Genomic DNA, 27,966 nt, shown 5'->3' on the forward strand with positions numbered 1-27,966 from the left:
CTCACATAAACGTAGGTCCAGAACTGTCATTGTGGGGACTCAGATGAGAGGACCTGATAAGATGCAGGTAAGATGAATGACAATTTTTGTATTGTTTATATTGTTGTTGTTCCCTGTAGAGCATATGTTTACATTAAAATCAGTTATATAAATTGTGGGGACCTGCTTGTGATCCACACAAGAAAGAGGAGATCCCACACAGTACTGTGTAAGCAAATTTGGTCCCCACAATGTGATAGATTCCTGGTCCCCACACATCCACATAGAGTGTGTGCTCCCCTCCTGCATGCTCATGCCTGTGTGTGTAGGTGTGTGAATATGTGTTTGTGGTCTGTAGGTGTATATTGTCGCTGTTCATAGAAAAAATATGTATCTCAATATTTTTGTGGATGTTTAGTTTACTACATCATCTTTCACACAGTGTGAAACTCTCATGATGAATGGACCAGTAGAAATGCTCCAAAATTATTTGGAATTAAATCTGTTTACATTACATTGACTTCCACTGAATATTAAGAAGGTATTTGTTCTTATTTTGTAAAGTTATTATTTTGGAGAAACGTGTCTTTCTGTGGGGGTGGCACGGTGGCACAGCAGGTAGTGTCACAGTCACACAGCTACAGGGACCTGGAGGTTGTGGGTTCCCTGTGTCTGCATGGGTTTCCTCCCAAAAACACACGTTGGTAGGAGGATTGGCGACTCAAAAGTGTCCATAGGTGTGAGTGAATGTGTCAGTGTGTGTCACCCTGTGAAGTACTGGCGTCCCTTCGATGATGGGTTCCCCGCCTTGTGTCCAGTGATTCTGGGTAGCCTCCGGACCCAATGTGACCCTCAACTGGATAAGCGGTTACAGAAAATGAATGAATGTCTTTCTTTGGACAGCGTTGAGATTTTATATATATATCCCCTCATCTATCCAAGGTTTCCAAGGTTGATGTCAGCAAGTCTAGTCTGTCTGTCTCGTCTCACTAACCTAGCCAGACACCTCGCCTGTCTGTGTGCTGCTTGCCTGCCAGCCATGTCCAGGGCTGTGTTCCGTAACTCTGTGACTGAGAAAGTGAGAGCGAAGTACAACTATTTATTGCACTTGATAAGGTGACCGTGTTTACAAACAACAGCTCAGAAAAAAGATGATAACCGCTTCATGTCTAAACTCTTCCTCTCTGTGTGGGACCAGTCTAGACGATAGGGGTCTGATATGTGGACTCTGTTGTACAGGAGCACACAGAATTCAGAAAAGCACAGTTGTGCCAAAAAGAAGGGCCACAAATGTTCCTCTATTAAAAACAAAAAAAAAACAGTACATTGAAAATTGTCTTAATAACCTTTTGCGATATGCGACCGTCTACAATTCAATGATTCATAAACAGTATGCTCAAGTTCTGTTGTGTGGTGTTATCTGCTCTTAGGTATTTTTTCTGTGGGCGAGGGAACGTTTTAGCTCTTAGTGTTCACTTTAGTGGTGTATTATGTATTTTGGTAAATTTTAGGGTTATAAGTGCCTATAACCAAGCTATGAGCAATAAATACCAATCTGTTGCACAGCTGACTTTCTACTAAATATTTATGAATGTCCATTACTCTGTGCAAAAAACCCCAAAGTAAACTGTCTGTGACAGAGAGTGTTACCTGCTCAAGCTTTGGAAAGACACTATTATTAGGGGGCATTATGGGAAATGTAGTGGCTATTGAATTTGCACAGAATGTGTGCTGTAGTTCTGCTCAACAATCCGCTGTGATTTAGGGGGGCACAGCCACATTTTACAGGGGCACTTGCCCTAATTGGGTCCGTTGACGCCCCTGTGTTGACAGCATAACCCTCTTCATGGATGGCCTACCTCACCCATTAGCAGAATATGGCTTAGGGCCCCAGAGAGGACCGAACTGGCTTTAACCTTTTCAGACTTCAAGTTGAAATTCCACCTTAAACTAGAGACTCCCATGTTCTAGTACTGAACATTGTTGTGTATATCCCTTTAAAACCTTATAGTAAAACACATGAGCAGTCAGAGTCAAAAGACATCACTTGGAATATCCTTTCAATCCATTTGCTGGACTTCAGATTTATCTGGATCTGCTCTTCTGACTGGTTACAAAAATAAAAAAAAAAAGAGTAGTGTACCTCAGCAGCCGACCAATCACAGTTGTCTGTATTGTTTTCCACAGTTAGTGACTCAAACCTGAATCTCAAGTTCATCAGTGACTTTAAAGCGATGGGAGTCCGTCTGTGTTTGAATAGTGATTTAACCAATCAGTGATCAGCACTGCTTCTAGCTCCACATATGTTCCAGCTCAGCCCACTTTATTACCCCAGCTCAAATGGTAACCAAATTCATATTTCAGGACAGTGCCGTAATAGTGAATTGCACTCTGCAACAATAGGGTGACCCCAAGAGCAAAAATATCAAATCAAATCAAATCAAATTTATTTATATAGCGCTTTTCACAACTGATGTTGTCACAAAGCAGCTTCACAGAATTCCAGTAAGACAAAGATTTGACATGAAATGTAAAAACAAATGTAAAACCCTCAAGTGAGCAAGCCAGGGGCGACAGTGGCAAGGAAAAACTCCCCCAGCTGAGGAAGAAACCTTGGGAGGAACCAAGGCTCACATGGGGTGACCCATCCTCCTCTGGTCAATCTACTGGTGATGATAGTTAGTAGTCCATGAGAACTTCTGTGTAGGGACAGCTTCACGGCACTTGGTGGTTGCTGGAGCGTGGGCAGCTGGTCTGAAGCGTGGAGGAGGATCTCGACAGTCATCCATCAGTGTCCAGACAGACAGGTGGGCAGTCGTTTACTCGGAAAGATGTAAAGGGATGGAATTAGTTTTGAACTGTTTTGTGTTTGTAAAGTAGAAAATATGAAAATTTCCAGAGTGTGGCTAATGACTCCGGCAGATCTGACTATGACAGCATTAACTAAAAGGAGAGAACCAGGAGGACACACAGACACGGGAGCATCCTGAAACACTGGCATCCCTCCGCTCCACCGTCAACAAACCTGAGTGATCGCGAGAAGCGGCGGGACGACAGCACCAGCGTCTCAGTTTACTATAATTCCCTGTGTCCATGGACCCCCCGGATCTGCCGCCTTTATCTATGGGGGAGCATTAGCTACCAAATGATAAACTAAACAAATGAGTTTTTAGCCTACATTTGAAGATTGTGACTGTGTCTGAGTCCCGAACATTTTCTGGAAGATCATTCCAGAGTTGGGGGGCTTTATAAGAAAAGGCTCTTCCCCCAGCTGAGGCCTTCTGAATTCTGGGAACATTTAAAAATCCAGTATTCTGTGATCTGAGTAAACGTGGAGGCTCATAATAGGAAATTGTATCTTGAAGATATTCAGGAGCAAGCCCATGTAGAGCTTTATATGTTAATAACAAAATTTTGTAGTCAATGCGGAATTTAACAGGCAGCCAATGAAGTGATGATAAAACCGGGCTGATATGTTCAAATTTTCTAGTTTTAGTGAGGACCCTAGCTGCAGCATTTTGAACTAGTTGAAGTTTTCTTAAATTGCTGCTGGTGCATCCTGACAGTAGTGCGTTACAGTAGTCAAGCCTTGAAGTAATAAAGGCATGTACTAATGTTTCTGCGTCCTGGAGGGATAAGGCATTTCTAATCTTAGTGATATTGCGAAGATGTAAAAAAGCTGTCCTAGTGATACTACCTATGTGTTGATCAAATGATAAATCCGGGTCAATTATGACACCAAGATTTTTTGCTGCTGAACCAGGTTTAACTGGAAAGTTAGCTAGATTTAAAATTAAATCTGATAATTTATTTCTTGTCACTTTTGGACCCAAAAGCAGGACCTCTGTTTTGTTGCTGTTTAGAAGGAGGAAGTTACGCAACATCCAGCCTTTCACGTCTTTTACACAGTCCTCTATTTTCTTTAATCGGTGTTTGTCATCGGGCTTGGCTGAAATATACAATTGTGTGTCGTCTGCGTAACAGTGAAAGTTAATGTCATGGTTTCTTATAACTGTGCCTAGCGGTAACATGTATAATGTAAATAATAATGGTCCTAAAATAGAGCCTTGTGGAATTCCAAATCTTACTTTAGAATAATTTGAATTTAGATTGTTTACTTTTACGAATTGATAACGTTCCATTAAGTAAGATTTGAACCATAATAGGGCTGTCCCTGTGATTCCAACGATGTTTTCTAACCTTTCTATGAGAATATTGTGGTCTATTGTATCGAAGGCTGCGCTTAGGTCAAGAAGCACCAACAGGGATACGTGGCCTTGATCAGAGGCAAGAAGAAGATCATTTGTTATCTTGACTAGAGCTGTCTCTGTACTATGATGTTGCCTGAATCCAGATTGGAATTTTTCATATATATGATTCTTATGTAGATATGAACTAAGTTGTTGGGCCACAGCTTTTTCTAAGATCTTAGACAGAAATGGCAAATTAGAAATAGGCCTGTAATTAGACAGTGTACTAGCATCAAGATTTGGTTTCTTGATCATAGGTTTAATAACTGCTAGTTTAAAAGCTTTGGGTACATGGCCCAGACTAAGCGATGAGTTTACTATAGTAAATAAATAAATAAATAAATAAAAATATACCAAATTTTACCTAAGGTTGCTTTAATGAGTCCAGGATTTGCCACTAACAATTTTGTGCCTAGACATATGTAAGCTCACACATCAGTTTGATGTGGAACCGAGCCCATATGTTCAGCACATCTGGTTGTGACAGGTCTTTAATACCTTTAGAGGGGAATCCTTTATTGTGGCCTTCGTAATGTTTCAGCTCATTTATAAATGACCAATGAGAACGAGCTTTAACATGATGTTATTCTGTAATAACTACACTGAAGTCTTCGCAGAGCGTTGGTCACGTTTAGCTGTTTTAAAAAAGCCACACACACACACACACACACACACATGCTTATACACACACACTTTATAAACTTTTATGACTTTTCATTCACAGTTCGTGAGCACAGTTGGATTCTGTCGCCTGAAAGGCAGAAATCCAATGATACAGTATCTGATGCAAATTTAATGTAAAACCTTCTCCGCGCAGAGCCAATGAGGCTTCACCTCATGAATATGGATGAGCTGCTCCTCGTCATGGTGTCACGCTGCTGAGATAGGCTGTGTATTATAAACAAATGTTTCTTTTTAGTGGTGTACAAAAACCAGCCTGCATATTAAAACGTGAAGAGCATGAAGTAGACGTTGTGGAAGAGAAAACCAGACGCTTTGTTCCCTACTTGGGAATAAAATCAAATGCATGTGATGGTCTTTGGAGGGGAAAGGCCCTTTTAGAGATGCTCAGTACAAAAACAAACAAAACTAAGCCATCTTTTAATTCTGAGAATATTAGAAGTGCGCATTTTACGAATGTTGAAGCATCTGTTTGAAATGGAGGAGCAGATCTGAGTTTAGCATTTCATGGATTTGTGTTCCATGTGCAAAAATGGGAAACTTAAGTGTTGTGATGTAATACATTCAGTTGACATTGCGTAACCAAGTATACTATACTCCACCAAACACCCGACATTACTTGAACGTTGCTTTCTGGTCTAAATCTGGTTGGTCCCTCGTCCTTGATTTAGCCCAAAAATAGATGTTAAAATTTGGACTCGGTTTGGTCCAAATTAAGCCCAAGATATATTTTTTGAAACCATTTTCACCACTTCAATCACTTTTAGACGTAAATGTTTTTTTTTTGTAGAAATCATTTCACAATTCATATTCAACCAAATATAAACCTTTAGGTGGCTGAGACGGCTTGCCAAATTTTCAACGTCTTTTCAACATGTTCACTATGGCTGGAAAATATTGAATAAAATATTCCAGAAATAATGTTCCATGAGTGGTGATTGAGCACTGTTCACCCTATACTTAGTCGCATGGTAGCCTACTTATGAATCAAATACAAACAATTTACTAAAATATTCAGTAAAATAAAGTCAATATAAAAACAAACCCCTGTTCCATGGAAGTGAAACTTTTATTTTTCCAAACTTGGAACATTGTTGTGAAGATTTGATGGCATTCAGCCTAGAGAGTGTGAGTGAGATCTGGTTATGATTAGATCTGGATCACAAAAACAACTCCAACTCATTCTAAAAGAACAGGATTGAGCTCCATTACTCCAGAGAACAGTTTCACTGCACCACAGCTCAGTGTTTGGAGGCTTCATACCCCTTTAGCTCACACTTGGTGTTTTGGTCAAGGTGACCATGGTGTCTCGCTATATGTAGTGTCCAGACCAGTGTTCACACTAGGTGCAACTTTAGCTGAGCTCACTTGTTATGAGGTGTGTCTACTAACATTTGTCCATGAGAAATGTGAGGCCATTTACATGTATACCGTGTGAAGTTTTATGGGTTTGGATTTCATAAAGGGAACACTGAATAAACTGGATTTAGCGCTGTGCTCCTGGCCAGTTTGTCCTAAAATGATTTGGGTGAGAGAGAATGGAGTGAGGAAGAGAAGGAGAGACAGATGTAAACCAGAGAGAGAGAGAGAGAGAGAGAGAGAGAGAGAATGAGTGATGAGCTATGATCTAAACAGACGTGTAGGTAGAGAATCTCATCGCTCCTTTGTGTCCAAAAAGGGTCATTACGATTACACTGCACTGCTTTAGGGTCAGAAAGACGCCCAGTGGCATAGAGACGTTATTAAACCAATAACAAGAGCCTGCTCTGAGCAGGATAGAGCCCTATTACTCTCTCTATCTCTCTGTCTTAGCACCACCACCACCCCCCTCCCCCAACCATTTTCTCACTTTCCCCTCTTTTCTTTCATTTTTTTCTATCGCTGTCTCCTTCTCTCTCTTTCTTCTTACCTCGTATCTTGCTCTTTTTCTCTCATTCTTTCCCATTTCCTCTTCTGTCTGCTTCTCTCTTTTTCCTCCCTCTCTAACTTTTGGTCTTTTTCTCTTTTCCCCTGTCTCTTCTCGCTTTTGGTCTCTTCACTTCTTTCTCACTTGGTCCTTTGTATGCTCTTCCTTCTTTTCTGCACCCCCCTCTCTATTCTTCCCTCAAAAAAAAAAAAAAAAAAAAACCCATGATATGAAGCAGAATACACTGAAGACTATCTGAGAACCTCATGCTGTAATCGTTTTCCCAGGTGTCTGGTGAAGGCTCCAGCCAAAGCTTCATCCACACATTCAGCACAGTCTGGAGAAAGATCTGTACGGGCCTTAGAACCAAAAAGGTGAGGGAGTGAGAGAAAGAATGAGAGAGAAAGACATGGAGGGAATGAGAAGCAGACAGTGTAGGAATCTCTCTGTTATCTCTTTAATAAGACGGCTCTAAGGTAACTGAGCCGCTCCAGCACCGCCCCTCCTGAGACCCCCCCTCCCCCCGCCGTCTCCGTGGAAACTGTCTATCATCCACTGATACGCAATATTAAAAAAATGGGGAATGGTGAGAGCATCTTTCTCTGTTCACTCCACATCTGTTCCCTCCAGTCATACACCACAACACACACCGGACACCTCTCTATTCAAACAGACCTGTGTGTTTTTACATCATTACACATACACACACACACACCAATTAACCAGAACATTAAAAATACCTGCAGAATAGGTAGAATGGTTCCCACTTTTGCCACAAAAACAAAACTCGTACATCAAGCCATGTTCTCCTTGTGGACTGTGGACTTCCTTCAATTCTTGTAAGTTCTGAGGTGGTGCAGCCATAGATCAGACTGTTTGAGGGATTGAGCTCTGGGGAATTTAAAGGCCAAGCCAACAACATTTTTGGAACACATTTTCAATACACATTATTTACAGTATCTGTCTCTGACTGATGTTCATTTTAGGGTGCATTGGTGAATGTGTGAGTGTGTGTTGCCCTGTGAAGGACTGGCGCCCCCTTCAGGGTGTATTCCTGCCTCGCGCCCAATGATTCCAGATAGGCTCTGGACCCACCGGGACCCTGAACTGGATAAGGGTCATGTTCCTTGTATGTTCTTGGCAGTTTTTCTCTTTTTCATATCAATATCGCAATTACATTTTAAGAAATATACTGTAATATCAATTTTTACCATATCGCCCAGTCCTATCTGTAGGTTTGTTTTGACTGAGTTTATTTTGTGTGCTCATATATATGTGTGTGTGTAAGTGTGTGATAATCTGACATCACTGTGAGTGTTTGGTTAATCATTACATCTCTGTAAGTGTTCATTTTGCCCATCATGACCCCTGACACACACACACAAACACACACACACACATCCACTCCCGGCTGGAGTGTTGTGGTCTGGACTGGGAGCTGTAATCAGAGAGAGAGTAAATGAAGATAATGGAGTGTCTGAATGACCGTCACCTGTCTGACCGTCATCAGTGTTTTATCAATGAGCCTCTCACTGCTGCACGTGGACGCTTGTCTCCCCGCTGTGTGTGGACGCTTGTCTTCCCGCTGTGTGTGGACGCTCACTTCGCTGCTGTGTGATAAGAGCTAAGAGGAGGAGAGACTTGAGTGAATGATGAGGTCAGGTACCCTCGCTCTAAAGCACCGTTCAGGCGGGATTAGTTTTACAGGGGGTCGGGTGGTCATGCCATTATTACTGGATTGTCTGTAGGATTTCCGTCCTGTCCCAATCAGTCACCTCAGTGATGTTTCATAACCTGTGTGATGCTGTGGCTGATATTGTAAAAAAGGTCTCGAAGGCGGCGAGGAAACCATAGCACTTTTAGGCAGAATGTTCTATGTTCTTTTATGAAATGAGACAATGCACAGACTTTACAGAGTGGTTTACCCCCAGCGCTTCACCCAAAACTACTCATTTAAGTTCGTTCATTCATTCATTATCAGTAGCTGCTTATCCAGTTCAGGGTTGTGGTGGGTCCGGAGCCTACCCGGAATCACTCAGCGCAAGGCAGGAACACACCCTGGAGGGGACGCTAGTCTTTCTCATTTAAGATCATCACATCACATCAGTGTTGCTTCTATAGTCAACACTGACTCTGTGTGTGGATTTATACAGCTTTAAACATATCTGTAAGTCCTGCTTTCTGAACACTCTTTATTAGTCTACATCCTGCATCTACATCAGCCTTTGGTCAGACTGCTTCCCACCACAGCACAAAGACCAAAATAAATATTTTCTACACTGACATAGAAAAAACATTATGTAAAAGTTGGTAACGGTAAAATTTATTTTTGTTTTTACCTTGTTTATGTTGTGTTTAGCAAAACAGGCTATTAATGCTGTTTATTAGTCTTGGTAAATGAGTACATGTTTATGTATTTATGGGCATTACTATGGTTAAAAAGATATTTAACTCCCTGCTACAACATGACATTTACTAAAACCCTCTACATCAAACAAAATCTTAACCAAAACCAACATCCATGTGTCCATATTGTTGTCTTTTTGAAAACCAAAATACAGTCACAATAATGTTCTCATGGCTGAATGCCATCATGTCCTCACAGCTATCCAGTGTAAAGCCTTCCCCCAAGAAGGAAATCTTCATTTTCCGAAAAGTAGTAGTGGAGGAGCAGGTGAACACAAACATTTGGCCGCAGTTGAGGTTGAGGACCTGGGATCCTGAGGTTAGGAGAAATCTGGCCAGCGTCTCTCCTCATTACGAACATAATCTAGAAATCATCTCGTCCTCCAGTGAAGCAGGCAGCCAACAAACCGAGGGGAGTTATTTTGTGCTCAAATGGGCTGTCTCAACACAAATGATCATCGAGGCGGGGGGAGAGATGGGCTGACAGCCATGAAAAGCAAACTACAATAAAAGTCTTTGTCATTCTCCTGCAAAGCAAAGAGAAAGGATAGAAAAGAATGAGGAAGAGCTTCCAAAATTACTTGTCAAGCAGTTTAACATAGAGAGAGAGAGAGAGAGAGAGAGAGAGAGAGAGAGAGAGAGAGAGAGATGGCACCTTCATTATGGAGAATTATAGCTGTTGGTAAAACAGTGACAGCTTTGTTATCCTCAAAACGGTAGAAACAAAAGTAATGAATCATATTAGGAGGAACAACTTCAAACCTTTTTACAGAAAAGATGCCAAGAGATAGAGAGGAAGAAGGGATGAGAGAGAGATAGAGAGAGAACACATGTAAATACATGTGTTTATGTAAACAGAGCCACGTAAGTGTGTGTTCATTATTAGAAGATAAGTCTATGTACATAAATACACAGGTATATCTACCGTATATACAGTACCCATCAAATGTTTGGACACCTCTTCTCATTACTCATTGGTGGAATAGGGCTGTTCACTGTATAGAACTGTGTTAAGGCGAGCAGTTCTACAAATTAACTCTTGACGAGGCCACAGCTGTTCACTGAAAACCATTCTGTCGGTGCCAACCTCATGAAGCTGATCTAGAGAATGCAGAGAGCTGTCATCGAAGCAAAAGATGGCTACTTTGAAGAATCTAAAGTATAAAGTATATTCTGTTTTGTTTAACACTTTTTTTGTTTACTACATAATTCCACATGTGTTTCTTCGTAGTTTTAATGTCTTCCACATTCATTTACAATGTAGAAAATAATACAAAACTAAGAAAAACTATTGAATGAGAAGATATCCACACTTTTGACTGGTACTGTACATTCACAATATGTGGAAAATGGTCCCAAAACAAAGGAAACCCTCCCTGAGTGGGCGTGTCCAAACTCTTGGTGGGTGCTGTAAGCATATGACCATTGTATGTCGAAAAGTTTATAGAGGGGCTTCTAACTTACAGCAAGGGTTTTGAACTGTAAACCCATATAGCAGATAAATAGAGTAAGTGTTTCTAATAAAGTGGCCAGTAGGTGGAAGTACAAGGTGGGTGTTTCTAATAAACTGGCCCTTGGCCCTGTAGTGGAAGGTAGGTGAACGTCTCTAATGAAATGTATGGCGGGCTGTGTCTGTGAGGAGTATGGCGTGTTGTCCCTGTGTCTGTGCAGGTTTCCTCCAATTGCTCTGGTTATCTCCCACAATTCAAACACACCCCGTAGGCAGATGGATGGGTTGTGTGAAAGGTTTGAGTGCGAGTGATGCCCTGGCCAGGCTGGAGGTGACTCCCTTGGGGGTTGGGGGCGGTCTAGAACAGCTCAGTGAGTTTTCAAATGTATTCAGACATATTCACAGGAGGTTCTCAGACACTTTCAATTAATTTTCATTCCTAATGCGTCAAGATCCACTGGTATTTGTGTTTCTCTAATATCAGCATCAATCACACACTTCTGCAGCCTTTTCTCACTGTTAAGTAGGAGCTATGATAAATGAAGAGATGACTATGGCCCATTAGCAGTGAGTAATTAGGGCTCATTTGCATGTGTTAATGAGGATCCACCCTATTTAAAACAATTAAGAGAGTGGTGTTTGCTTTTGGAGGAGACGCATCTGAACACTCGTGGGTGAGAACAGAGATGAGGACTGTATCAGCGCAACTGTGCCCCCAGTAAGTTCTGCTGTTACAAAATATGTCACACTGTGTGTGTGTGTTCATATAATAATTTAACATTTGATAATGTTTTGACAGAGAAGATGGGCTACCTACAGGACCAGCAAATACATATATCTACACATTAATGTCACTGAAATATCCAAATAAATATATATATATATATATATATATATATATATATATATATATATATATATATATATATATATATATATATATATATAATACACATGGTGTATATTATAATTATTGAATATATGTGATGGTATGGCCCACATTATATAGACTACACTGATATATGTATATATATATATAATGCATGACTTATATTCTGCAAAGTAGTTCCCATCATGCCTGTCATCACCCATAAAAGAGTATCTTTATTGTGCTGTGTTGTTTTGGGTGGAATCCACAATCTTCACAATGTATTCATTCATTCACTGTGTGTCTAGAGAGACACTCACCCTCATGCTAACTGGAAATTTCACACACTCACCCAGTTACTCACACACTCACACCTGTGGACTTCTTATGTGTTTTTCTACTGTGGGAAGGAACCAGAGCATCCAAAAACACATCCAGATCCAGGAAGATCACATGCTCACAATGCTTCTTTCTTGCGAATTCACCTCCCCAGTTTAGTGATGGTATTAAGGTTGTTGGACTGCTGCTCAAATCAAGAGCATTTTCTCCCCAAGCCCTGTTTTCCTCACCTCCTTCGACTCAAACCAACAGACACTAAGAGAGACCAAAGATGTCCTTTTAGCCACAAAGATTGTTTCACAATAGTGTGTGTATGTGTGTGTGTTTATTCCCTGTGATCCTGCTGCTGTCCGTTGTCTGATAACAGCTGCTGTGTTCAGAATTAATGGCTGGGACAGATCCACAGGGCAGTGCTGCTATTTATTGGAGCACAGAGGAGGAACTGAGCACTGATCAGACAGAGTGGGTGTGACGGCATGCAGGACCACACCGCAGAGTGTAAAAAGTATACACACACACACACACAGAGTGGATTTATCAGTGTGTGTAGTTCTGGGCTAACGGTGGGTTTATCTGTGTGTGTGTGTGGTTCTGGGCTAACGGTGGGTTTATCAATGTGTGTGTGTGTGTGGCTCTGGGGTAATGGTGGGTTTATCAGCATGGTTCTGGACTAACAGTGGGTTTATCTGTGTGTGTGGTTCTGGGATAACGGTGGGTTTATCTGTGTGTGGTTCTGGACTAACGGTGGGTTTATCTGTGTGTGGTTCTGGACTAACGGTGGGTTTATCTGTGTGTGTGGTTCTGGGATAACGGTGGGTTTATCTGTGTGTGGTTCTGGACTAACGGTGGGTTTATCTGTGTGTGTGGTTCTGGATTAACAGTGGGTTTATCTGTTGTGTATGTGGCTCTGGGCTAATGGTGGGTTTATCAGCATGGTTCTGGACTAACAGTGGGTTTATCCGTGTGTGTGGTTCTGGGCTAACGGTGGGTTTATCAGTGTGTGTGTGGCTCTGGGCTAACGGTGGGTTTATCAGTGTGTGTGTGGTTCTGGCCTAACGGTGGGTTTATCAGTGTGTGTGTGGCTCTGGGCTAACGGTGGGTTTATCAGTGTGTGTGAGTGGCTCTGGGCTAACGGTGGGTTTATCAGTGTGTGTGTGTGTGTGGCTCTGGGGTAATGGTGGGTTTATCAGCATGGTTCTGGACTAACAGTGGGTTTATCTGTGTGTGTGGTTCTGGGATAACGGTGGGTTTATCTGTGTGTGGTTCTGGACTAACGGTGGGTTTATCTGTGTGTGGTTCTGGACTAACGGTGGGTTTATCTGTGTGTGGTTCTGGACTAACGGTGGGTTTATCTGTGTGTGTGTGGTTCTGGACTAACGGTGGGTTTATCTGTGTGTGTGTGGTTCTGGATTAACAGTGGGTTTATCTGTTGTGTATGTGGCTCTGGGCTAATGGTGGGTTTATCAGCATGGTTCTGGACTAACAGTGGGTTTATCCGTGTGTGTGGTTCTGGGCTAACGGTGGGTTTATCAGTGTGTGTGTGGCTCTGGGCTAATGGTGGGTTTATCAGTGTGTGTGTGGTTCTGGCCTAACGGTGGGTTTATCAGTGTGTGTGTGGCTCTGGGCTAACGGTGGGTTTATCAGTGTGTGTGAGTGGCTCTGGGCTAACGGTGGGTTTATCAGTGTGTGTGTGTGTGTGGCATTGGGCTAATGGTGGGTTTATCAGTATATGTGGTTCTGGGCTAACGGAGGGTTTATCCGTGTGTGTGGTTCTGGGCTAACGGTGTGTTTATCAGTGTGTGTGTGTGTGTGTGTGTGTGTGTGTGTGTGGTTCTGGGCTAACGGTGGGTTTATCTGTGTGGCTCTGGGCTAACGGAGGGTTTATCCATGAGTGTGATTCTGGGCTAACGGATTATTTGTGTGTGTGTGTGTGTGGCTCGGCGCTAATGGTGGGTATATCAGCATGGTTCTGGACTAACGGTGGGTTTACTAGTGTGTGTGTGTGTGGTTCTGGGCTAACGGTGACTTTATCAGTGTGTGTGTGTGGTTCTGAGCTAACAGTGGGTTTATCAGTGTGTGTGGTTCTGGGCTAACAGAGGGTTTATCAGTGTGTGTGTGGTTCTGAGCTAACGGTGGGTTTATCAGTGTGTGTGGTTCTGGGCTAAAAGAGGGTTTATCGCGCCAGAACAGCCCACTAATCCCCTTTTATGATCCCTCTGCCCCAAAGGGAAAAGCCATGATAAGAGAGCGATCAAATGTCAAGCTATGTTCTGTGTGTGTGGCCCAGAGCGAGCTGTGATAGGCCAGCCTGGAGGCACGCCGCAGGGAATTATGGGAAAAAAAAACAATCATAGTGACATGTTACCAGCTTTTCACCATCTAGGCAACCCACTCCACTCCTCACCACTTCTTAGTTCTCCACCAAGCATAGGCTTCATATCCTGAGGGGATGGACCACTTCAGGATTTGCAGTTTAACCATGTAACCCCACATTAAAAATGATGCTGTTCAGTAATAAAACAAAATATCACAGATATAACTAATGCTACTGTAAATATCTAAGGACAGTCCTTAGGAATGAATTCAGTGGACACAGTCCAAAGACGAGGAGGCAAATGAGTGCAAATAAGTTTTTGAAGAAATAATTCAAACAACAAAAGGCAGAAAAATTAAATGATAATTAACCTGTCAAACAAAACACTAAACTCACAACATAGCAGGACTGGAAACACATAAAAAAAAAAAACGCGGGAACACATACAAGCACAGTAGTGTTCAACCTGTGCCACTTAAACAATGTCTGGTTCACCATCATTTAAAAAAGAAAAAAAAAACCCTTGACAACATTGGTAACAATCAACAGACAATATTCTGTCACTGTAAAATCCTACAGCATTCGTTTCTGTAACCTGCAGTCACAGACTTTTTGAAGCCCTGAACAGTTTTCACAAAAATGTTGGATGTGGATAAAGCAGCTTGTTAAACTTGACTCAGTTTGAAGGAATCAAACTCTAAAAAATTCCTCTAAAATTCTTGTATGGTGAATTCCTCTGCACTCATCCAAAACTCTTCTTTTCCTCTCTGTTTACTCATCATGGCTCAGATTTGCTCATATTTGGCATTTTTGCAGGGCCCCGGTCAAAATTACAGTGTCACAGTATTAACTTCCCAACCACAAATTGAACCAGCTTTCACATTTACAAAAGATCTCTCCCTCTCTGAGTGTGTTTGTGTGTGTGTAGGTGTCATAACTTCTGTAGCTCAGGTTTGTGTTTTGTAGCTGGGGAATTTCATTTTAAGTGTGTGTGTGTGAGAGAGGGACATAAAAGTGTGTGTGTGTGGGGGGGGGGGGGGGGGGGGGGGCATAGAAAAATAACCCAGAAGTTCATTGTGTTTGAAGAGGTTCAGTTGAAAAATAACACGTTCAGCAGAACATGTTCTGTACACATTGATTTTTCAAGAAAATGCGATAGAGACCCTGACCGTTCCACCTGGACACACACACACACAGGAATAGATGATTTTCCCTGATACAGACACATCATCACACAATATGAACCACAAACTGACTGCTGTGTATCCTAAAGACGACCCGATAGAACATCTCTGTACCATAAAGAAAAAGCTTTTCACAAACAGCGCTGGCTCAAGGACACGTCTGTCTGTGTGAGACAGGAATCAACTGAATGAACTCCTCCTCTGCAGACAAACTGCCCTTTATAATTGTAGATGAGTTAGTGTAGATGGTTAGTTAGATGGCGTTAGTGTAGGCCTCATTTTTCCTACTTACCTTTACTGTAGGAGCCAGCGATGTGCACTGGATGACTGTATAGGTCAGACACTATTTTGGTGAGACCCATGATTGAGTCTTGGTTGAACTATTCCTATAACATAACTTTGTACTGTCCATTATCCCACCCTCTTCGGAATGTAAGACTTAGACACCATCGGCTGCTGGTCGGTGAGCAACCATATCATCTCTGTCAATATTAGCCATCATATTTTTAGCATTACATTAAACATGGAGTGCTGAGGAGAGTGTGAACTGGGGATATGAAAACGAAGAACAGATTTCCTATACTAAACGCCAGACACTTCAATAAGGGAGTCTACTATCAAAAAGCACCGCCTGCTTTTGACATCAAAAAACATCACAATGTTGTCGTGATTTTTTGGAAGTTGCCACAGATTAAGTTCCCTTGTGTTGTCAGGGTCTCAGACAGAAGGAAGGCCATTCTGCAATAAAAATGTTTATTAATTTTGGTCAATCGTTGAAAATATACAATATATATTGCAAGAAATGAGTACCAACAAAATACACCTTTAAGCAGGAGTCAAAATATGCTTATAACCTTAATTTAGGGTTTAATTAGTATGGATCAAAATCAATGACAAAAGTCATTTCTGATCGCATTGGTAGCGTTGCTATGCGACGAGATTACAAACAAGTGACTATCACTTAATCTGTGATTCTATTATATTAATGTTATGGATTTTAAAAGAGCACCTCCAGCATTCAGCATTTGAACATGGGTCCTTTAGCAAGAGCACTCCGCAAACACAACCACAACAAATTGTTCCCGCGCACGGTGAGTTGGTCAGATGTGTTCAACCATTAACATACAGACTTTTTAACTAAATGTATAACTCTCCATACCCTAAATTTATAAGCACACTTGTTTTAAACTTTAACTTACACACAGCTCCAGAACAGGTATTAGTTTTGTTTAAACAGTCTAGAAATAAAAGCCCACATTAAAATATGAAGAAAGCTAGTTCAGTTACCATGCTAACGTTAGTTATCAAGTCACAAATAAATGTGAACTACTGTATACCTCCGTGTAGAATGTGTTATTATTGGGTAGCTAAAAAAATCGCTGCCTGCAACTATATACTAATATTTTTAATTCCATCTTATATGTGTATAACATGGAATTAAGCATTTGGACATAGTGTTTATGTAATTATGTTTGTGGACAAGTTTTCTAATGAATAAGGAATGCATTCAGCTACTTTGCACCCATTGCTGTCACAGATGTGTAAATACACACACAGCTTGTAAATACAGTAGGATTATCTTGAGCAGATTAACATGAACCTACTTGCACCATGCCTAATGCCAGGTGTGTGCTAGAGGGGTATAAATCGTTGCAGCATTGTGGAACTGTGTTCTCTGAAATGATGGAGCTCCATCCAGTATTTCTGATTTAGATATTTTTGAGATGAAGAGAGTTAATTATTTGATAATTACTTAATTACTTGCTTAAATAAATACTTTTGAATGACCTGCTAATTACTTTTTTATCACTATTACTTTACAGATCCCATTTGTTTGGTTTTAAAGTACCCGTCCATTATGCCTGATTCAACAAAAAACACCTGCCAGTCATTCCAGGTACAGATAAATGTTTGCTGTAAGCATTGTAAGTTTTGTGGAGCTGCTCAGCAGTGCAGATACAGCTTGCTAAAGAAAAGATTTCAAAGGAGTGGGCACAAAAGATGGTGAAAGGTAGAAATACCTCCAAACTTGTTAACTCAGCCAATCTTCTGGTAAGTTAACTATACATTCTTTTCTATTTTTAACTATTTTTTAAATTTTGATGCAAATCTGTCGGCTGCATCAGCAGTAGTTTGAAAAGAGGCAGTGCCCGACTTCACATATGTCAGAGGAGGCATGTGCTAGTCCTCACCCTTGTAGTGTTGGCAGCATTGTTAGTGCTGGGGGGAGCTACCAATGGGTGGGTTAATTGGCACTACCAAATTGGCAGAGAAGGGGTTAAAAGTTAGATAAAAAATTTAGAATTTTCAAATGTTGCTGAGAAGTTACCAATAGATGGAAAAAGAGATGGAAAAATTTGTTAATATGTATTTATATCCTTACAGCTCCACAAGTTTCATGTGTTGGGGTACTACCCTCTTCTTCTGTTAGGGAAGCGGAAGGCAATGCAGACATCAACGTTTGGGGCTGACATTTTTTGCCCTCACTCATTTGCATCAGAAACAGAGAGGACCACCATTTCAACTATTCGCTCACTTTACGAAGGTATTTTGCGAGGTATGTTAAAATTTAAAAAGTATTTTATATCAAATTGTCTGTGCTTTACTATTTAATTTACTCCAATAATATTCTTTTATTTCATCTGCATTTGTCATACCTGCTTATTGAATGAGAATAAAGAAATGTCAGCATTTCTGTCATATATCTGTAGTTGCTAATACACATTCTTTTATTTAGTGGCTCTTAGTCCAGAAGCTAGCTCCAGCTCTTCCGATGCTCTGAATGTGAATTCTGGCTCTTCAGTAGGTCCTCCCGAGTTCAACTCTGGCTCTTCAGAGACTCCCGAGTTCAACTCTGGCTCTTCAGAGACTCCCGAGTTCAACTCTGGCTCTTCAGAGACTCCCGAGTTCAACTCTGGCTCTTCAGAGACTCCCGAGTACAACTCTGGCTCTTCAGAGACTCCCGAGTACAACTCTGGCTCTTCAGAGACTCCCGAGTACAACTCTGGCTCTTCAGAGACTCCCGAGTTCAACTCTGGCTCTTCAGAGACTCCCGAGTACAACTCTGGCTCTTCAGAGACTCCCGAGTACAACTCTGGCTCTTCAGAGACTCCTGAGTTCAACTCTGGCTCTTCAGAGACTCCCGAGTTCAACTCTGGCTCTTTAGAGACTCCCGAGTTCAACTCTGGCTCTTCAGAGACTCTCGAGTTCAACTCTGGCTCTTCAGCGACTCCCGAGTTCAACTCTGGCTCTTCAGAGACTCCTGATGTCAGTTCTGACCCTTCTGAAGCTCCTGAGTTGAATCCCAGCTATCTAGAGGCTCCTGAAGACAACACAGTTCTTAATCTGTTCCTATTTTTCTATTTTATATATTGTATCCCTATTTCTTTCTTTTCCATGCCAACTAAGGATACAATAGGTGGAGATTTTGCGAGTCAACCTGTTACAAGAGTTATTGCATGCCTATGAGGACTACTCTAAAAAAGAATAGAGCACACTATCACATTTCAATTCTGCCTTCACAAACTATGTAGATTGCATATTTCAAAGGACCCTGAATTTGTACACAGCCAAAAGTCGTATGACAATGCATTAAGATGAGTGGCATATATGAAGACAAATTAGGGATGCACCAATATAGAATTTCTTGTCTGATGCAAGTGTCTGATATTACACATTTATGAAATACATACATTTTCCCACTAGTAAAGCTTTGTTCATGAGGCATTCTTAAGTGCTCATTTCACAAACACAACATTTCTGGCACACCTTAAATGTAGCTAAAGGAAATGTTGATAATAGATAATAATAATCATTTGGGCCAGACATTTTAACTGCACTGCTGTAGCATGACCATCGTCTCCCAGTGTCCTTCTGGTATACAAATCATGCATTAGCAAGTACATATTTAAAATACCAGCCTAAGCAACAAATTCAAGTCGAAAAAACTTCAGATTGCAAACATTCGAATCTAGGCCTGAACTAAACCAGTGGGCTCCCCAGGAAAAAGTATACTTCCACAAAGAGATTGATCACAGCATTAGCCAATCACAGCGCCCTCTTCTCAAGGCCACCAATCACAGTGCAGTCTCACACCGTTCCAAATCCTACCCTGAAACCCAAGTTCTTCTTTGAAGTGAGCACTTTAATGACAGTGTATGACAATGACAATTTAGACAAATATAATTAATATTGAAAATTCAGATTCAAATACATATGTCATTGATTTAACTCCATAAATTAGCCTGTAAAGAATGCAATGTTTTAATGGTAAAATGGAGCATATTATATGGGAGAACAATTCTCACACACTGTGAAACAAGTTCACCCAGTCTTTTTTTAATTTTTTTTTTTTATGAGAAAATTTGAAAACGGAATAAAATGAGCAGTTCTAATTTTGTGCTGCACCTTAGGTCAAGTGCATTGACATTAGAATTGTGCCACCCCTTCATCTGCGTCTGTCCAATCATAGCGCTGGACCCGTATTTAAACGCAGCAAAACAGACACAATGAGCATTTAGAAATAAGAGCACTGAGTAAAAATGGAGAAAATGAGACGTGAGAAGAAAGAGAACAGAGCAAAAACAGATAAAAAACAGAGCTTCTGCTACTCCGCACTGCTATGTTCCTGGATCGGGGCTCATTATCATTCAAAGGAGCAGGCGCTGAAAGAGGTCTTTCAGCTGTGGAGCTTGATCCCTGTGATTTTTTGACTCATGTCACAGACTGTGTTCTCTTGTAAAATAAGGGGTATAAAAAATGTGCCCAACATGAACTCACACATGAACCAACAAGATAAAAGAATGAGCTGTGAAGTTAAACAGTATCTGAACTTCTTCAAGTTGAATTTCTCCTAAAAGCGATGGCGAGTGACTCATCACATACATTAAATTAAAATTAATTTAACTCCCACTTTTCACAAGCCTCGCAAAGACGCCTCTGCTGCCATCAATCTCAGACCACCCACGCACAACAGCAACAGTTCATCCTCCGAGGGAAAGAGCTAATAACGGCTAATAAAACACACCTGAGATTCGCCCACCATCAACTGCCAGCCCTTAATCCTTCCTCACCCTGTCACATACTGTCCCCTCTAACACAGCTGTCCACTCTCATACACAGCTGTCCACTTTAATGCAGAGCTGACATAAGGTCAGCGAAGTTCAACAGACACAACATCTATAGGAAACATAAACCCATCTGCCATAACGTTATGACTGACCTGTGTACTTCTGAGCAGATCTGTACTAAACACACCAACCACCTCTCGTTCCTCTTCCTATTGCTATCCTGACTTTCCATTTTTCTTGTTCAACCCATTTTCTTCTTTGCGTTGTTTTCCCTCTTAATTCCTCTTATTTTGCCTTACATTCTCTTCTTTTTCTCACTCACTTACCTCATTTATCATTGTTTTAATGTTTTCTCTCACTCATCTCTTGCATCTCTGTGCCTGTATTTGTCATTATTTCTGTGTCATTATTTATACTTACCTTTCTTTTTTCCGTTCTTACTTTCTCTTTTGGGCCTTATTTCTCTAAACTTAATATAACTTAATATATTCTCTCTCTCTCTCTCTCTCTCTCTCTCTCTCTCTCTCTCTCTCTCATAACAAATTGTTGTTAATTCTGCTGCACTGTGCCCCACAGCTGCCATTGATTACCTGCTGCCGCTGCTCCATGTGGATCACACGGGTTCTCAATACAAAGTACGTCAAGTTTGAACTGCCGTACTCTGTCGTACAAATTTGGCAAGTTCGAACCAACGAGTACAAACTCCCGAAGACGCAGTGGTCGTTATGTGGTTGGAATGCTGGCGCACTTGATGAGACATCGTCTCCGTGGCGCGAAAAATTAATAGCGCTGAGGTTGGTGCAAAATGCATTCTGGGATATCTGACTCGCTCAGAAGTCACGCCCCAGTACATCCTCGATATTATGGGTGGGATGGTGGGTGAGGTTCTGCCAAATTAACCTGTGTCTGCTGATACATTCTGTCCAAAGTGTATAGACAACTATACATTGTTTTCACATTTAAGAGACACAAGCCACATATTCCTTTGTCTTTTCCTCGTCGTTCTCTCATCCAGCTGTCCCTGAGCTCTGAGAGTGGAACAGATTCTTTAAGGATAATATTTTTTTGTGACTGTCCACCTAAATTATTCAGGCAGAATAAATACTCAGCAAAGCCAAAGCTGAATCCCATATGTCTTCCTACACCCTCTGTAGGGCACAGTGTCAGTCATAAAATAATGGTTTCTGCACTTATAAGTTGTATTGTATGCCAAAAATAATTTTTAGTGAGCCACAAGGTTCACGTTTCTGTGTCAAATTACCATCTAATTATCGTTATTTTATGATTTACAATGTGCACAACATAGGGTGTAGCGAGAAATCTGAAATTAGCCAATCCCTTGGTAAAACAGTAAAAGCTGAGTGCAATTTTTTACATTCTGGTCTTAATCATATGCAGTCAACGAGCTGTTTGCTGTGTTTTTGAACAAAATACGATGCACACCAGCTACAAGTGTGTTCGCTTTTAAAGTTTTAATAAAAATTGTCTTCTCCAAAATATTATGTTTTTGTTGTAGGTGAAGGACATTGACACTTGTGCATACAAGTGTCAATGTGTGGGTCCATGCCATTTCACAGACAGGTTAAGTCACATTACAGACCGACACAAGCTATTTATATGGATTTTATGAATTTGAACTCTTATGACAACCAAAACTGGAATTGGAATTGATAAATGAGGCTTGTAGTGTAAACGTAGCTTTGTTGGTTTAGCACGGTGTTTACCAAGGCGGGAAAATTGGGGGTGGGAGGCGTGAAGGAAAAGTGCTGTCTCCTCCCTCATCATCCACTGCCTTGAGCCTTGAGCAAAGCATCTAACCCCCAACTCCATCCCAGGTTCTGGGATGGCTAGCCACAGCTCTGTGTGTGTGTGTGTATGTTAGGGCTGTGCCATTTTGTATTGTTCGCAGTAATATTGTCATAATTTTTAAAACTATTTAAAAAAGTAATTCATTCATTCATTCATTCATTATCTGTAACCCATTTCAGGGTCGCGGTGGATTCAGAACCTACCTGGAATCATTGGGCACAAGGCAGGAATACACCCTGGAGGGGGTGCCAGTCTTTCACAGGGCATTAAAATGTCAATTTCATAATATTTTAACATGTATACCTAACAACATCATGTAATGAATGATTGAAATTAAATTTGTAATAAAATAAAACATTTTAATAAAAGAATTTAATATTTTTAATACATATTACATATATTTAATATAATTAATATCAATATAACATGTGTTTGTTGTAATAGTGTGTTCTTGAAATTAATATGAGCATTTTTCATTGTTTCGTCATATCACCAAAGATATTATCGTGAAAATGCCCTAAAATATCATGATATTATTTTAGGGACACATCGCCCACCCCTAGTATTGTGTGCTCACTGCCCCTACTGCAGTATTGTGTGTGTTTGTGTGTGTGTATACACAATTTCATGCTGTGTGACAGACCTAAAATCATCTTCCTTATATCCTCTACATATAGAGTTCTTGCCCAGTTCTTTCATCGAAGGATGAAATCTGGCATATTTTGGAACACAATCAGAAGTTTGGCTTACAAGCCTAAGACTAAGACTTAGTACAGCCCGAGTTTTAGTCTGCAGGGTGCATCTGGATGTGTTTCAGGCCTTTGGGTAACTTCACTGAGTCAGTGATCCAGGCTAAACCATCCACTCTAGTCAAGATAACATCATCATCAGTGTCTGAGTAGTTTCCGATCTTCGGGATAGAGCAAAACAGAGACAAATGGCAGCAAAACACTTGTGAATAAAGTCCGCACGATTCAGAAACATCCTCCTGGGACACACTCACTGGAGGGGGTATTCGGGGGGAGCATTTACATATGCAATGTAGCTCATCAATTCTAATTACTGAAAGCAGTGTGTGCAAGCTCAGCGGTGCTGATACGGCTTGGTTAAATTAGGGATTCCATGCGCGTCCCTGCCGCCACATTTCCATATCCACAGCGACAATCGCCAGCCTTTCTCAATGTGCCTCTCAATGCTATCGACTCTGCGAGGCCTCAGAGGACAACCAATCACAGCACGGCTCAGCACCCCACAACAGGATATTAAAAAAACACTCCCCCATGTTCAAGTCTAATGACGACGGAGCCGAGAGCGTGTTGACACTGCCGACTTCACTTTATCCTTTATACTGCCTCAGAGAGAGAGAGAGAGAGAGAGAGAGAGAGAGAGAGAGAAAGAGAGAGAGAGAGAGAGAGAGAGAGAGAGAGAGAGAGTAAAGGCTGTAAAGGCAGAAAACGAGAGATAGAGAATGAAAAACAGACAAAGGCATATAAATGCTCTGCCATTTATACTGTGTGTGTGTGTGTGTGTGAGTGAGAGAGAGAGAGAGAAAGAGAGGACAAAGACAAACAGAAAATAGAAAGAAAATTGACAGGACAAAATATCTTATGCCTCCATTTGTTTACATTTTTCATGTGTGTGTGTGAGAGAGAGACTCAAAAATAATAATAATAATATTAATAATTATTATATATATATATATATATATATATATATATATATATATATATATATATATATCCCACTACCAATAAAAGTGAGAATAAAAGAAACACAGAAAGTGAAAACACAGAAAAATATACAGTGCACGAGAGAGAGAGAGAGAGAGAGAGAGAGAGAGAGAGAGGTGTGTGTTGGGGGGGGGGGGTGGGTTCTCCAATGTAATCATCTCTGCACTAGCACCTAGAGAGTAATATAAGCTGTGTTTACAGAGAAATGAGCCCAGGTCAGTGCAGCACTTCAAAGCTTCATAACTGAACTGTGGAGCTCCAGATCTCAATCTGACTCTTACCACGCTCAGAAGATCCACCTGGTCCACGCTCAGAGGATCCACCTGGTCCACGCTCAGAGGATCCACCTGGTCCACGCTCAGAGGATCCACCTGGTCCAAGCTCAGAAGATCCACCTGGTCCACGCTCAGAGGATCCACCTGGTCCACGCTCAGAGGATCCACCTGGTCCACGCTCAGAGGATCCACCTGGTCCATGCTCAGAGGATCTACCTGATACACACTCAGAGGATCCACACAATATATGCTGAAAGGATCTAGATGATTTACACAGAGAATACACACATATTTTCCCAGAGTTTGTCCACCTGGGATACAATTAAAAAAAGGTCCACCTGATTTACACTGATAAGATCCATAAAATTAAACTGAGTGGATCCTCATGAATTCAGCTTAAGGGATCCACAAACTTTACACCATGTAACTACAACAGATATCCACAGTGTGGATCCTCATGTAGAATGTAAATGTAATTCATTATGAAACCTAAATTTGCTTTACACAATTACACAGAAGTGTTATGGCACAGTGACATTAATAACCCCTGCCTAATTAGGGTTAAAATGTAAAGCACTCGTACATAACCCTGTGTGTCTGGAGATGCAGGTAAATTTGGCAGACACTTTGTATCTCAGCAACTCTGGCCCCCCTTTGGGCCTCATTAGCCCTTTAACTGACCCAATTCATTATGTAGTTAACTATAGAAATATATCATTAAATATGCAGTTATGTGAAATCATGGGAACAGTTTAACAAAACGACAGTAACACCCAAGGGTTAATCTGGAGCATCAAATTTTTTAGTTAAAAATTTCTACTACATTTAATAAATGGTTAATATATAAATAATGTAGAGATATTTGATGTGAAGTACTATGTTCCAGAGAAGCTAATAGAGTCAGGTGTTCCCAGTGGGGGTGAATGGAACCAGATGTCAAGCTCTAAAATCTGCTCAGAATAATTAAACAAATGATTACACAAATTTTTATGAATATGCTGCTTATATATTTATTTTATTTTATTTTTAATCAATTCAGCACACTGAAATATATATATATATATATATAGAGAGAGAGAGAGAGAGAGAGACATATTTTCCCTCTTTTCCACAAGTGAACATAATTCTGAGGTTTAAATGAAACACCTGTCACCCTCTTTGTTCAAAATACCACAAGGGTCAAACACCATGGCAGGGTTCTCTGTTCAGAGCGGCTGGTTTCAGCTTCTGTTCCTTTAAATGATAATGAGCCACTCGCTCTTCACCCCGACCCAAGCGCACAGCAGTGAGGAGTAAGGAGTAGAAGCTCTGGTTTTAACTGTTTTTGCTCAGTTCTCCTTCTCCGTTCTTTTTTTCTCTGTTTTTCCAGATCACAAAATTAATGTGCACACACAGTAAACTTGTGATTCCACTACTGTTTCATCTTCTACTTTCTGCAGTACCCATCAAATGTTTGGACACATCATCTCATTACTCATTGGTGGAATAGGGCTGTTCACTGTATAGAACTGTGTACCAGCCCCTACCTCTGCACAACCCAAGTTATGGTCTCAAAGACATTAAGAAGCCGAGCAGTCCTACAAATTAACTCTTGACGAGGCCACAGCTGTTCACTGAAAACCATTCCATCGGTGCCGACCTCATGAAGCTGACTGAGAGAACTCAGAGTGCGCAAAGCTGTCATTGAGGCAAAAGATGGCTACTTTGAAGAATCTAAAGTATCAAACATATTCTGTTTTTTTTTTAACACTTTTTGTTTACTACATAATTCCATATGTGTTCCTTCATGGTTTTAAGGTCTTCCACATTCATTTACAAAGTAGTAAATAATAAAAAACAAAGAAAAACTACTGAATGAGAAGATGTTCAAACTGTACAAAACTGGTACTGTACATTCACAATGTGGAAAATGACTCCAAAACAAAGGAAACCCTCCCTGAGTTGGTGTGTCCAAACCTTTGATGGGTACTGTATATACTGGTGGAACCATGGCTGTCCATAGAGGGTAAATAAAAAAAAAAAACGTGGAGCACAGATGTTTCATGTTACTGATATTTATTCAGCTTTTCAGTGAACTTCACTTAGCAGTTGAAATATAAATAATAGCACATGTACTGCAAGAAAGCTAACACTGATGCTGCGTGAAACTAACTGTACCGTTAACCTTGAGCATTAATATATAACATTACCAGCTCTTTAAACTGTACTGTACTCTACTACCATCAGAGAATCATACAGTCCACATGGTAGAAGCCTCACTGGTCTGAGAGCTGTGTTTTGATGAGCTTTCTCATCTTATGATCAGCAGTGTTTGCTAAAATATGGCTAAATATGTTTCATCTGTTTTAGAGTCTTTTGGAGAATGTGTCCAGGTTTGGAACATAAAATAGGCTCCATAGGCCTCAAATTCCTAATATGGGAATGAGGCTTACTTCAGTGATAGCAGAAATACGGGGTAAAACAAAGCATTGATAAGGACTGGAAGGGGACTGTGCTGATTTGAGCACTGACCCAGTCCATTACAGTCCACTAAAGTGACCCTGATACATCCCATATCCTGGATCAGGAGGCCACCAGGAAACCCCATCGCTTGAATTCATCTTGTGTTTTGTTTAAGTGACGATTTCATTCTTTTTTATTAACACCCGAGAACAGAAAAGTGCTGTTTGTTTTCCCACATTCCTCAACGGATCGAGGCAGTGGTTCGGGAACAGACGCCTCTTGCCGTTGCTATAGCGATGTCTGATTGAAATCCAACCAAGTGCTCTGCTTTTCTCTGTGTTTTTTTTTCTCCCCATGTGTGTGTGTGTGTGTTCTCGTCTCCATGCCATTTCCGTTGTGAGCTGCACTAATGAAGGACTGCCAGCATGCTCAGAACAAACAGATGTTGCTGATTAATTTTCCTATCACTCGAATTAGAAAGTAAATTAAAAAAAAAAAATTTAAAATAAAAAGATTTTTAGACGCTCAATAAACAACTTTGGTTAATTCACTCTTCTCTCTCTCTCTCTCCATCAAAAACAAATGGTACACTGCTAACAAGGCAGATGCATGGCTGTCTAATGGAGGTGACTGCTGATTTTTGTTTTTTTAAAGTCACCAGAATGTACCTCATTATGGCAATTCTGAGGATGTTCCTTATATGTGTGTGTCTGTGTGGTGCTTATCTGAGAGCTGTTTTATGATTTATTTGGGGTTTATAAATGTTACTATCTGACATTTCTGAAAATATTATGTCCTCAAGATTTCCCATCAATATTTATGAGTTAAGAGGACTGTCATTAATTTCATGGAGACCTACCCTAACCCTAGCCATTACTACTACTAACCTAACCCTAACCAAATCCTAAATCCTAACTCTAACCATACACTAAGTCTAAACCCAAACCTTGCCCTAGCCCTAGTCCTAAATCCTAACTCTAAAACATAGCTTAAAGGTGATGTGAAATAATTTTTTATAAAATTCAGATGCTGTTCCCTCACCATTCACTCTGTTCTGTTCTATGCCCACGCTAGAATTACCTTTAGTCTGTCTCTGTAAATGGGGGTAAAAAAACTAAGAGCCTTGGTCTGAAAAGTCTCAGGCTTTTTCTCTGCTTTGCTGGATGAGCCACGAGAAAATCATATCTGGAGGTGTTTGTATAGCGGAGAGCACTGAGAACGTAAAAAGCATGAGAAGGGTTAAGGATGTTGTTCTAGTTCTGCT

At 40.8% G+C, this 27,966-nt stretch overlaps 1 protein-coding gene across 1 annotated transcript; it reads right to left on the bottom strand.

Annotated features, from left to right (window-relative positions):
- Positions 1 to 9,246: 9,246 nt before the first annotated feature.
- LOC136708332 (G protein-regulated inducer of neurite outgrowth 1-like) lies at positions 9,247 to 26,847 on the bottom strand. Its single transcript, XM_066682858.1, has 3 exons — positions 26,772 to 26,847; positions 24,267 to 24,520; positions 9,247 to 9,749 (listed from the first exon to the last, which is right to left on the bottom strand). Exons 1-3 carry the CDS (start codon positions 26,845 to 26,847, stop codon positions 9,678 to 9,680), a joined length of 402 nt encoding a protein of 133 aa, XP_066538955.1. The 3' UTR covers positions 9,247 to 9,677.
- Positions 26,848 to 27,966: the final 1,119 nt, after the last annotated feature.

Source organism: Hoplias malabaricus, chromosome 1 (genome assembly GCF_029633855.1).
Source record: "Hoplias malabaricus isolate fHopMal1 chromosome 1, fHopMal1.hap1, whole genome shotgun sequence".
NCBI classification, from domain to species: Eukaryota; Metazoa; Chordata; class Actinopteri; order Characiformes; family Erythrinidae; genus Hoplias; species Hoplias malabaricus.